Source organism: Nuphar pumila, chromosome 10 (genome assembly GCF_984573655.1).
Source record: "Nuphar pumila chromosome 10, dmNupPumi1.hap1.1, whole genome shotgun sequence".
NCBI lineage: Eukaryota > Viridiplantae > Streptophyta > Magnoliopsida > Nymphaeales > Nymphaeaceae > Nuphar > Nuphar pumila.
This window is the reverse complement of record NC_143258.1, coordinates 108,162,309-108,175,661: the sequence shown is the minus strand read 5'-3', so window position 1 is coordinate 108,175,661 and position 13,353 is coordinate 108,162,309. Positions and strand designations below refer to the sequence as shown.

At 36.4% G+C, this 13,353-nt stretch overlaps 1 protein-coding gene across 1 annotated transcript in view; it reads right to left on the bottom strand.

Moving 5' to 3' along the window:
• Nucleotides 1-5,853, bottom strand: part of LOC149827839 (Cleavage and polyadenylation specificity factor (CPSF) A subunit protein) — a 121,500-nt gene extending 115,647 nt beyond the window's left edge. The window contains exons 1-4 of the mRNA XM_090019681.1: nucleotides 5,437-5,853; nucleotides 3,693-3,827; nucleotides 3,432-3,511; nucleotides 3,200-3,283 (exon numbers count right to left, since the gene is read on the bottom strand). Coding sequence (XP_089875807.1) covers nucleotides 3,200-3,283; nucleotides 3,432-3,511; nucleotides 3,693-3,827; nucleotides 5,437-5,589 — 452 coding nt within the window. The 5' untranslated portion in view covers nucleotides 5,590-5,853. The remainder of the gene's footprint in view (nucleotides 1-3,199; nucleotides 3,284-3,431; nucleotides 3,512-3,692; nucleotides 3,828-5,436) is intronic.
• Between the last annotated feature and the right edge of the window lie 7,500 nt (nucleotides 5,854-13,353).

Below are 13,353 nucleotides of genomic sequence, written 5' to 3'. Positions count from 1 at the left end.
CCATTCTTCATGTCTCTTACTATAGTCTTCAAGAGCCTTGGCGCTTTCTTCTCCTTCAAGAATCTTTATTTCTCCTTTTTCCATCAATGTGATTTTAGGCTCCGATTCCATAATCGAGCCTTGGACATAGCCCCAAAGCCCTTTTCCTTTAATATGGGCCTCCATGTTTCCGGCCCAAACGTGATAATTGGAGTCATTAATTTTAAAACCAAGAGAGAAATGGGAGTCTTTTTCACCCATTAGAGAGGAGAAAGGAGAGAAGGAGATATGTACCACAAAAGAATTTTAGATCTTTCTTGGTCAAAGAGGCTCCTAAAATATTGGATGAAGAAAAGAATCTACGCCAATCACCAAAAAATGAGGGCACATTTTTTGAAGCAATCGAAAAAAATGAGAAAACACACGATCTTCTTTCTTCAACCTTGCTCTGATACCATGTAAAAATGTCTTAAAAAAAGGCACTACAATCAAGACACAAAGTTCTTGATGAAAAACGTGTGCACAAATGCAAGATAAGAACTCTTAGAACACTTGTGCACAAAGGCGCAACCCACAATATCTCACAAATGCACTAAGGCATAAAAAAGGAATGAAAAACTTTGTTAGATAATGCTTGGGCTTTGTCCCAAAGCCATACCAAATACAAAGAGGAGAGCTCTATTTATAGAGCATCAAAAGCCATTTAGTGGGCCTTGGAGGGGCTCCACATGTAGTCGTTGGAGCCCCTTCAACGGTCACAAATGGGACCGTTGGAGGGGCCCAACGACTATATGTGGGCCCCCCAAGGTACATAAAGTACAATATAAAAAAGAAAAGAAAAAGAAAAATAAAAATATACAAACATATTCAAAAAGATGAATATGCGTAAAAAGAGAAAAACACTAAAATACCCCTACGGCTGATGTATTTTTGTATATATATATATAATTAAATAGATACATGTACATATATATGAAATATATATGTATATGTATCTCTCTTTATATATATAAAATATATATGAGCATTACAATGATTTAGAATTACAATTTAACACATCATGTCTTAACAGATCTTACCGATTTCAATAAAGAATTTGTGCTTGAGACAGATGCAAGTGACATTGGAATTGGAGCAATCTTAGTGCAAGAGAGGTAACCCTTAGCCTATCTTAGCAAGGCTCTTTCGGGGAAGAGTAGAGCTTTCTCCACTTATGAGAAAGAACTACTAACCATAATCCTAACTCCTGAGAAGTGGGGACCCTATTTGCTTGGGCGACATTTCATTGTTCAAACTGATCACCAAAGTCCAAAATACATTCTTCAGCAAAGAGTATCAAACACCATTTCAGCAGAAATCGGTGACCAAGCTATTGGGATATGACTTTGAAATTAGATACAAGAAGGGAACGGATAACAAAGTGGCTGATGCATTGTCTAGAAGATTAGAGGAAGACACACTTATGGTCATTGCAAGGGTTACATGTCAATCCGGGAAACAAACAAGTCAAGATCATTATAAGGACTCACCCATACACAAGGAGGTTTGCACAAGGTTGTCAGTCTACCTTCCTTGAAGACTAGGAAGTTTTCAAGAGGGAGGGAATGATGTGATCCAGCCTACGCGCACACAGCCAACGAGGAGCACCCGTGCACAGACCAGCCGCGCACCTAGGCTCCACGCGCGCCAGCCAACTCGCCAGAACACCACAGCCCCTGCAGTCCCAACTTCACTCAAAAGACTGCTTCTAGTGAGACTTGAATCATGGGCTGCCCAAAGCAAGTGGCGCACTTCATTGTACATCCTATAAATAGGCTTAGTCTTTGTAATTGAAACAAAAAAGGAAATGAAATGAAGAATTGAATTCATTTTTTGAGAATTAGTCTAAGTAGTTTAGAGTTAGTTTAGATAGGATTGATCTAGCTCAACGAGCTCAGATCTACTTAAGGAATACGAGTTGAGTTGAGTTGATCTTTTGGGATCTGGTTGCAGCGTGCATCTACGATCCTCTCCAAGTCGGTCGTGGAGTCCTCCAACCATGCAGTTCATTTGATCCAAGGCTCTGGTGGTCCTTAGAGCGAATTGCTCTAGATCGCCTTGTTTGCAGTTCAGATTAGTGCAATCACACGCTCTTATCTCTGATTTTTTAAGCACATATCACTTGCACGTTCTTGCATTTTTTATGCAGATCGGACGCGATCTACCACAGCCAGCGACGTGCTGAACCCGTGCGCCTGTCAGTATCCTGTGCAGCACCGCACTGTGTGTGTTTTGATGTGTTTATGTTGGAGTGAAGCCGCAAGCTCAGATCCAGTGTGCCTGTGCATGCACACTATTATAGTCATGCGTCTGCAAGCACGAGATCACTTCATTGTGCCTATGTGTGTGATCTTCGTTCGGTGCGCCTGTGTGTGCCACTTCAAGAACTGCGGCTGCGTGTGCTATGCCAATCCGCGTCTGCGTGCGCTAAGGTATTTTTTTGCCTCTGTGCACTGAGGCATTATCGCGCCTGCATGCGCTGAGGCATTACCGCGCCTGCGTGCGCTAAGACATTATCATGCTTGCGTGTGCAATATCTTGCAGAAGCGCCTGCGTGCACTGCAGTCACCTATGCACCGTGTGTCTGTCTGCATCATCAGCGCCTGCACGCGCTACAGTCACACTGCACAACAACCGCGCCTACATGCACTGATCTGTTGTGTGACGATTTCATATTCTTGAGCTGATCAAAGTCTTACAACGGCGTGTGAACCTGGGAGGCGCAAATCTAGGAGTGCAACACTATAGTCTTTTGTCCATAGAGTCATTCGGAGCTCGCAACGGTCACAATTATAGTCGTTGGGAGCTCCCTTTGGCCTCCTCATGTATATAAATAGGGACATGTTGTCCCTATTATTTCTAATGCTTTCCTCAAGCATTTTATAAAAGAATCATATTTTTTATGTGTTTGTTCTTGCTCTTTGTGAGTTTGTTTGCTTAGCCCTTTGTGGCTTAATGTATTTAGCCCATTAGTGGCTTTTGTGTTTCTGCACTTTTGTAGCCCTTTAGTGGCATTGTGTTTGTGCACACTTTATTTCATTACAAAATTTTCAGTTATTTCTCATGGAGTCATGGTTTACCATGTGTCTTCATGTATGTCACTATGCCCTTTATAGACATAGGGAGAAAAGGGGACGTAATGAAAGCAGAAGAGATGTTAAGCATCCACCATATGACTTACTTCGGGTCAACTGCCAGCATTCTTCCTAATTGATGCCTTGAGTTTCCTGGATGGGAGAGATGGATGTGTGAAACCGGAAAGAACCTACATTAATGAACAAAAGAAATGTCAACATGGTACATCATGAAGCAAAATTAGCATAAAAGGAACTCCAAAGAAAAAAAAATACAACTGGCCTATCAATCAAGACTCTGAACAACCAACAGCTAAGATTTTGAGGTGAAGGAAAAACCTGTGCATTTTGATGCTGAATGTCAGGAAAGTAAGCTTTCCAGAATCTGAAAGAACTACTACAAGGTCTTTTCCATGTGTCTATGACAAGCACAAGAACAGGTCCAAAAGAAGTAAGAAAGAAAAAACAGTTTTTCAAACTGAAGAAACAGCCATATTATGCATCTAAAACATTGAGACTGAAGGATGTCATAATAAAAACAACAACAACCAAAACACAGACCATGCCTCAAGAAATAAACATGAAATCGACTGAACTGACCTGCGGCACAGATGCACGACATTTATCATTCCAGCACAAAACAGAAAGATCTTTTATTATGCCAAATACTGGTTGTTCACAAACAGACTGTAGAAATCCATCTTCACCAATTACTACCAACTCTATTGATGTTTCCTGGATGTTTCAATAAGAGAAGCAGAAACCAAATTTAGTGAGATCCCGTACTTGTAAACACAAAAACTGCTGAACTAATATTAACACATACTTCCTCACCAAGAGAACATAAGGCACGCCAAGTAGCTACAAAAATCCCAACCATAATTTGCTAAAGGTAGGTAAATCAGTAGGGTGCACTTGACATGAAGAAGAATAGTAAGCATGGCATTGAACATACATTGGGTTAACAATGGACTAAAAGATTGCAGATTTGACACAAATAATTATCTACATTATTAGCATGAGTTATGTGATCCTTGCCTTTCATTTCAGTTTATTAATTCCAAAAAAAACAAAAATGCATGAATTATATACCAGGGGAAGGAGGAAAAAATAGATAGTGAATTTTCCATATGATTGAACTGGTTTTGTGTTAGTTCTATGAAAACATTTTCAAAAAAATATGTTTTCATAAAATAGAACAAAACCAGTTCAAGCATATGGAAAATTCACTATGTAAAAAACCATACTAGTTGGAGCATTGACATGGTAGATGAATTGGATTCTGGACTGAAAAATGGAGTGGATGCTCTGAGACACTTGTTGCGTAGATTGGGCAAGACTAAACGCAGCCCTAGTTGGAGTGATGTTCAGTAAAGGTTTGAAATACTTAGATATCACCATTTTCTTAATCAAGTGCTACTTGGAGAACAATGTGCACAGTCGTGCTTAGTGAAGGTGTGTGTGTACTGTTTGCAATATAGGTAACAAATGCAGGTACATATCAAGGTCCTATGAAATGCTAAGAAATGCATACGGCGAATGCATTGTGTAAATAACCATATTAATCGGAGCATTGATAACAGTACTCTGGACTGAACAATGGAGTGGATGCACTTTGTTACTTGTTGCATGAAGTCGGTAAGACTAAACCCAGTCCTAGTTGGAGCCATCGTCCGATGAAGGTTTGAATATTTACGAATCACCATTTCCTTCATTCATTGCTACTTGGAGCTATTTGCAGGAATTTGCAGAGCTTAGTGAAGGTGTGAAAGTATCATTCTCAATATGGATAACAAAAATTCAAGGGTATATGAAACTCATATGTGATATTGTAATGTTGTTTGTGCAAGTGGAAATTCGGAGATGCTTCATTTAGTTAAGAATCATTTGCCACATGCCCCATGAACCATATTTCTTGCTGTTTCTAGTAAGGTTCCTACACAGCAGAAGGCCAAACGCGATATTTTTTGAACAAGAGGACGCAAAAGGAACTTGATTCAGCTTCCTAAAACACTGTCCCATTTCAATAGAACAGAAATTAAAGAACTGTATCAATCAACAACTGCGACCGTGAATTTATCGAACTACATCAATTCTCATCAATTCAAGCGTGTAGAAGCTCGCCAACGATCAAAGAAGCCGGTACAAATCATAAAATCATCGTTACGTCGATCAACCACTAAAATTCCCAAACGAACCACTCAATTAGATCGATTCAACCACACAGGAACTCGTATTTCGATGAGCAATCACGCCAAAACTCAGGATTTATCAAAAAGAAATAATTTGTGAATCTGAAACCACCAAAAACCCCGCGGAAAACGAACCAGAACGCGCTACGCACCTTGCCGAGGACGATATCGAAGGTTTTGGGGGAGCGAATGCGACCGTGAGCGGCGTGAAGAATGGCGCTGCCCTTGAGGACGGTCTTGGCGAGATAGTGGACGCGCTTCGCAGGCTGAGGTTCAGTTCCCAATTCTTCCTCAGACACCGCCATATCTCTTCACTCAATGGAATTCATAAACGCCCCAAAAGAAATGAAGGATACTGATTCTGTTTGTGGGAGCGATGAATCTGACGGGAAGATTCGAGAATAAGATGGTGGATCAGGCTTTCTTCCAAACCGAGGCAGGGAGAAAAGAGGCGGTTTTCCGATAGTAGAGGGAACGGAGGGAGTACATAAAAAAGAGCAATTCTTCTGGGACTGGGAGAGAGAAGAGTCGCATGAAATCAGAATCATATCTAAAAGTCAAGGCCTAAGCTGGGCTTGCTGCGGCGTTGAGAAAATTTTTTTAAAAACTGAATCGTGGCAGCGTACGAGAGTAGATCAACTGATCTGCGAAATCACTTTGAGAAAACACAATGTACACAAGAACTCAAAGCAGTGGACGGTGAAGATGTCGAATCACTTTCTTATAGTGATAAGACAGATCACCTGATCTACTCTCGCCACGTCCACAGTTCCTTCCGACCCTGGGGTCTTTGTCCTCATATCCTGAGTGTGGTTCATCCGCTTGGGAGCCCTAGTTACATGGATACGGACACTGACACGGATAAAAATTGGGGATTAAAAACCGGAGTATACGCTACAAATTCTTGTGTATTTATTATTTAAAAATAATGTTTTGGTAGTTTCATATATTTTTATATATTTATTATGAACGAAACGTGTTGGACATGTGTCATAACCTTCGACGACAAACCCCAGATATTGTGTCCCTGTGACATAGGCCTCAATCTGAAAACAGAGAAAGCGTTCTGAGAAACAGAGATGTCAGTTTGGATCGGGATCACGTTGGATAACCCCGCTTTAGAGAGGGTGTTGTGTGTTCTCCTCGAAGACAAATTTGTGTGTTCCGGTGTGTACGGAGGAATATCTTGGGACCCACAATAATTTATATGTCAATGTTACTCATGATGATCTTATAATAAAAGAACATATAAAAAAGATAGATATGCGTTTGACAGAAATGTCCTCCCATAAGATAGCTATGTGTTTGACGAAAATGTCCTCCCGTAAATAGCTTTGCATATTCCCGCGAGTCGAGGTCCGCCTTGGTTTTTAGCTTATGTTAAAACGCATTGCCACCTTATCGTTCCTGCCTTGTGTTACAAAACATTCCCGGTTCGTTCCTACCTCGTGGAGATAACTATAAATCGATCGACTGGTTCAATCATTGGTGGGCGTCATAGAGGGATTTATCGGCCATCTTTTTTTACAGTCTTCGCTTCTTCTTTGTTTTCGTTAGACCGTATGGAAAAAAACAATGATACACAAACATTCCAACAAGTGCCATTAAGGCATCGTGAGTACCTTTCCATGTCATCATGTTGTTGTTGAAGAACCTATGTCGTCATGAGTGCCATTAAAGTGTTGTTTTGTTATTGCAGGTGGATGTTGGCTTTTCGACGCTTGGAAAATTAAAGATATTTATAAGACGTTGGAACCTGTTGACACGAATGATTGGTTACAAATGCGAGGAAGGGCCTCTACTCCATCCGGTATCGTTCATTCACTCAGTATATGCAATGTATCGCAAATTGCGGTTGTAGTAACATACTACCGATTTGTGAGATTTTATTTTGTTTGTTAATATCAATTTACAAGCTATTATGTTGAATTGTCGTATCGATTTGTAATATAATATGTGATATATATATATATATATATATATATATATATATATATATCAATTTGTAAGATATTATGTGTTTTCTAGTGTCGATTTGTAAGATATTTATAGTATGATTTTAAAATGTGTTCCTGCGGAATTTATATTGTTGCACGCTTGTGGTGGCGATTTGAGTATTCAAATTACTATTCATTTAGCGATTTCTATTGAAATCGCTTCATAGCGTTGTAGATATAATTAAATCGCTATCGTCAACACACATATGTGATAAATCATTTCTTTTATTGGCATGGTAAATAACAACTTGATGCATAGTATAAGCAAATAATAAATCATTGTTGCTTTTATACTATGATTCATTTAATCGTTTATTTGACTTGCTTAATTAATCGGTATCCATTGTTATATGCATCTTGAATAAATTATAGTAAATGTATGTGTTAGCTAATGTAAATTGATATATTGCTTATGACAGTGGTGAGCTTATCATCTGGTTGCAGTGAAGATGATGTATCTCAATCATTGAAAAGTTATGGAGAAGTGAACATTTGTACTAATGACACACCTGAAGAAGTGAACATGTGCACTAATGATGCACATGATGAGAATGGTGCAGTCATGGGATTCACTCTTGACTTGAATGTTCCAGCAGAATAAATACAATTCGATAATGAGGTAGACGATCATGACAGTACACTTGACTCTATTATCGTAGAAAGAATGCAGTTTAGTAATGAGGAAGTTGCATACAAATTTTATAATAATTATGCCTTAAAACTTGGTTTCAGTGTTAGAAGGTATTCTTGGTCAAAAATTGCACAGGGTGTCGTGGTGAGAAAGACATATGTTTGTTCTAAGGAAGGTTGGAAGAAATCAAGTGAAAATCCAACAAGGAGCATGCCAGATTCAATACTGTCCAGCGAGAATGGTGTTAAGAAGACTTCCGAATGGGAAATATGTAGTTCACACTTTAATCAGTGATCATAATTATGAATTAGCAGCTTCATTTATGAGTCTTTTGTTAAGGTCGCATCATAAAGTAACTGAAGTGCATACTGTAATTGCTGAAATAGCTGATAGTGTCGGTATTGCACCAAAAAGGACATACAATTTATGCGCCCACATAAATGGTGGTCGCTATAATGTACCATTCACACCTATGGATCTAAGAAACTACTTGAGAAGGAAGAGGACATATAATATGAAGAATGACAAAATTTGTTCTTTGGTTGATTACTTATAGAAGAAATCGAGCAATGACTTTGGTTTCTTTAGTGCAATGCAACTGGATGAAGATGGATATGTTGTGAATATGTTTTGGGCAGATTCAAAGTCAAGAGTAGATTATGAATGCTTCAGTGATGTATTTTTTTTATACGACAGTGGAGATTAATACTGAACAGTGACCATTTACGCAGTTTCTCGGAGTGAACCATCACTCACAGAGTTACATATTAGGCAGTGTTTTTTTTTTATGACCAGAACAAAGAAAGCTTTGAGTGGTTGTTTAGAGTACATACACATGTAATGAATGAGAAGCACCATGCAGTTGTACTTAAAGATGGTGATCACACAATTGTGCTTGTAGTGTCTCATGTATGGGCATATGCACATCATTGCTTACGTTTGTGGCATATCTTTCAAAATGCAGCAAAGAACATAGGATACATATTTAATCAGAAGACAGTGTTTGATAAAAAGTTTATAAGGTATGTACTTGAGACCGTAGACGAGGTCGCCTTTATGTCTGATTGGGAGAAAATGATTCAGATGTACGACCTTGAATATTGTGTGTGGTTACAAAATTTATATACAAACAAAGAGAAGTGGGCATTAGCATATGGAAGACAATACTTTTGTGCATATATGATAAGCACATAAAGATCTAAATTTATGCATGCCACACTGAAGAAAACCTTGTATTCATGTTTAACAATGTTTCACTTCATAGAATAATATAAATTATTTGCAAACAGTCTTAGAAAGAATGATCTTGAACAAGATGTGAAATGCTTCAACACACACCCTGTAACTTTGGGTATGAAAATATTGATGCGACCTGCAGATTTGTATACACTAACTGTATTTAAAAGGATTAAGAAGGAGGTTATACAAGTCTTGAATTACAACATAGAAGGATGTATGCAAACCGATAATATCTACAAATATCATATTTTATGGGAGGGCGAAGAGCATCTGAAAAGGCAAGAAACACATGTTACGTATAATGTTGACAATGGAACATTTGAATGTGCATAAAAAATGTATGAATTCAAAGGTATTTTATGTCGTCATGCATTAAAGACATTTAATCAAGAAAAGATACAAGAAATACCTTAGTAATATTTAATGTGAAGATGGACGAGACAAGGAAAGATTGAACTATTAAATATAGATAATGTCAGTCCATCCGGTGTTGATAAGAAGTGTCACATAACCTCCCGTTACCAACAATTATATAGATCACGTATGCATGTTGCAAATTTGGCATCGAAAAGTGAAGAAGCCTATGTATGCATTAGAAAAGGCTCAAGGGAGTTACTTGAAAACATGCAGTTAATTCACCATCAGTCTGTGGCAGCTCATGAAGACCTGTCCAAGAAAATAGGAGCAAACAACGAAGGTGAAAATTATGTTTCCTCTTACCCGCATGAGAAGTTGCATCGAAGCGTAAACATCATCTTCAATAGGTCAGGAGTCAACGTTGTAGATTATGATAGAAAAATTCACCTAGCGAAGGGTATAAAAAAGAAACTTGCATCTGATCAGAGTCCTTAGAGAACAAAGGGTGCACTAGAATTTGTTGGCAATAAAAGGTCTAAGAAATAACCAACCCCTACGCAAAAGCAACCAAACCCTTCGCATGAACATGTATGTAATACATTATATTGCTTCCTATATAAATTGTATTATGTGCAACTTATCAATATCTAACTTATGTAATTTTCAACATGCAACAATACCCTATAGACATGCACTACAACGTTGAAACCTTCAATTCTCCTGGCCAGTTTGAGTAGAATGATGACATCAGTTTTACAAGTCTTTTGGTATGTAATCAATGTTGAGAAAATGTTTGCATTTCTTATAAAACTTAATGTAGTGTCTTATATTGTTATGTTTCATGATAGACTCATTTCAATTCAAAAGTGAGCAATAAAACACAAAAATCGCGTGTGAATTCTTCAGCTACATAATTGTACTTGATTGTATTAACATGTTCGACCGTTGTAATATGTATCCTTCACATGTATAAATCGTTGTCTTATCTAGCCTACAGAGCTACAGTTTTGATATCATTGGTAAATCAACATTGTTTAGTACTTATACCATTAGTAAAAATCGTTGTCACATATAGCCTTCACATGTACAAATCGTTGTAGATAAAGAATAATTTTTTTCTTTCAGTGCAACTTTTATTCATGAATGCTAAACGTGTGATGACAATTTGTATAAGGGGTGTTAACTAATATAGCATTTACTGACTTCCCCCATTTGGTAAATTGCTATCGCTCACATGTTTGTGATTGTAAACCACGCCGATGAGTTACATTTACTACCTGTGCATGATTGTTGTTAAATCGTTGTAACTTAACTTTTATACCATTAGTAAATCGCCTTTATGGCAATTTATTTCGTATATAAATCATTATACCATGTAGTGTCCTATCGCGATTTACACAATGACATTTATGTTAGCCACAACTGGATGAAAATCACACTGTACATGAGTACAAATCGCGATAAAAGTTTAAGTACAAATCGTTGTCTCATTTAGCCTTTACATATACACATCGTTGTACATATATTGTATTTGAATCATTGCACAAAAAGTTGTTCTCTAAATAAATTGTATTAAAAGTATAAAATAAATTTAATTAATATATATATGTAAATATATATCTCTATAAATATATATAATAATGTAGACTGGGTTTGGATTTGATGAGAGCTAAATGGGTCTCACAACCAACCCAATCTAATCACTCCCCCACCTAAACCCATAAATACAAATCGACGGTAACTTCAACGATACAAATTGAGGTAACTTCAATGATACAAATCGATTTACAACATGATACTGATTTATGCTTTATACAAAAATAATATTTTAGTAAAAGTTGTAAATTGATATGAGCAAATCGTGATATTATATATCGATATCGTTCACAAAGACAAACAAAGATATATCAGGCGCGATAACTTCTTAAATACAAATTGACATGATTTACAACCACATTTATTTACCAAAAATATGAGTATTTAGTTACAATATATCATGACCAATGATTTGGCCATTAAACGATTTACACAATGACTTATTCATAAAAGACGGAAAAGAAAAATAATAGACAAATCGACACAATATTTAGACTTTGTAAAGTACGAATCGAGGTAACTTCAACGATAGAAATCGAGGTAACTTTATAAATACAAATCAATTTTGTTTACAAGACTAACAAATTACAATGATATGTCTTTGTTAGTCTTTGTGAACGAAATCGATTTGTATTTATGAACTTACCTCAATTTGTATCATTGAAGTTACCTTGATTTATATTTTACTAAGTCTAAACATCGTGTCGATTTGTTTATTTTATTTCTTTTCCGCCTTTTATGAATCATTGTGTAGCCATTTAGCACTCATCAAGTCCAAATCCAATCTAAACTATTATATATATAGGGAGAGATACACACATATATATATATTTAATTAAATTTATTTGGGTCTCAAATGAACCCAAATTCTATTTATTTAAGTAGGATCCATTTGCAATTTAGATAGATCCAAAACTTATTATATTCTAGTGAAAGTCATAGTACACAAAAAAGCATTCATCTAGATCATAAGTGAATCCAAATTTTGTTTTCTTAAGAAGGATCTATTTGGGTTTCGAATTGAATTCAGATTCAAACAAATTCATTTTACCTTTATGAAATCCATTTAGGTCTCAAGTAGATCAAAAAACCTTATTTACTTATTGGAATCCAATTGAAACTTCAAATATTAATTTACTTAATGGGATCTTATTGAGTCTTCAAGTAGATTCGATATCTTATTTTCTTAGTAGGATCCAATTTAGTCTCTAATTGAATCTAAAATACTTTTTACATTAGAGGAGATCTATTTGGGTATTAAAATGATCCAAATCTCTTATATGTCCTGTCCAAACCCTGATATGAGTCAGAACTATTTTCATATCCATTTGGGTCAACCCAAATACTCTGCAAATATCTCATTTTTTTTCAATTAAACATTAAATAACTTGAACAAATGTTCAAATATTACGATAATAAATTTGCTAATTAGTCAACCAATAAGTTTTCAGAAAAAAAGCTTCTAATGAATTATAATTGATTGCAAGTCAATCGGTATCAAGCAAATCATGATAGCACGTAGTCTTCATACGTACAAACTGTTTTAACATTTTATCAATCATTGTGTAAATCGCGATAAGAAGACAACTCATAAAAGTAAATCATAATTTCCACAGTACACAACGTTAAACGCTTTTTCAATTTTTATTTACGAAGGCCGAACATTATAACGATTTGTTCAGTGACAATTACGTGTTACACTTATTAAAAAAAAATTATACACTTATAGAATGTCACGTTATAAAAAAGAATTATAGAATTATAACAAATAATTATAGAATTACAATAAATAATTATCGAGACGTCGATTTGTATTTATAAAGTTACTGTGACAACGATATATCTTTCTTTGTCTTTGTGAACGATATCGATATGTAATATCGTGATTTACTCATATCGGTTTGCAATTGTTACTAAAATATTGTGAACGAAACATCGATATCGATTTGCAACTGTTACTTAAATCGATTTGTACTTTACTAAGTCTAAACATCGTATTGATTTGTGTACATGTGCGTAAAACCCTAGTATATGTAAAACTCTAATATAGATCGGTGTAAAACCCTATTCTATGTAAAACCCTACCCTACCCGACCCGACCCGACCCGTTGTCCAGGTCTAAAACCTTTCTCTGTTTAACCTTTCTTGCTCTTTTTTGCGACAGCACAACTTCTTCTTCTTCTTCTTTTTTCTCCCCCGCCTTCATCTTCTTCTTCTTCCTTGTATTTTTCTTCTTTGTTCTTTTGTGT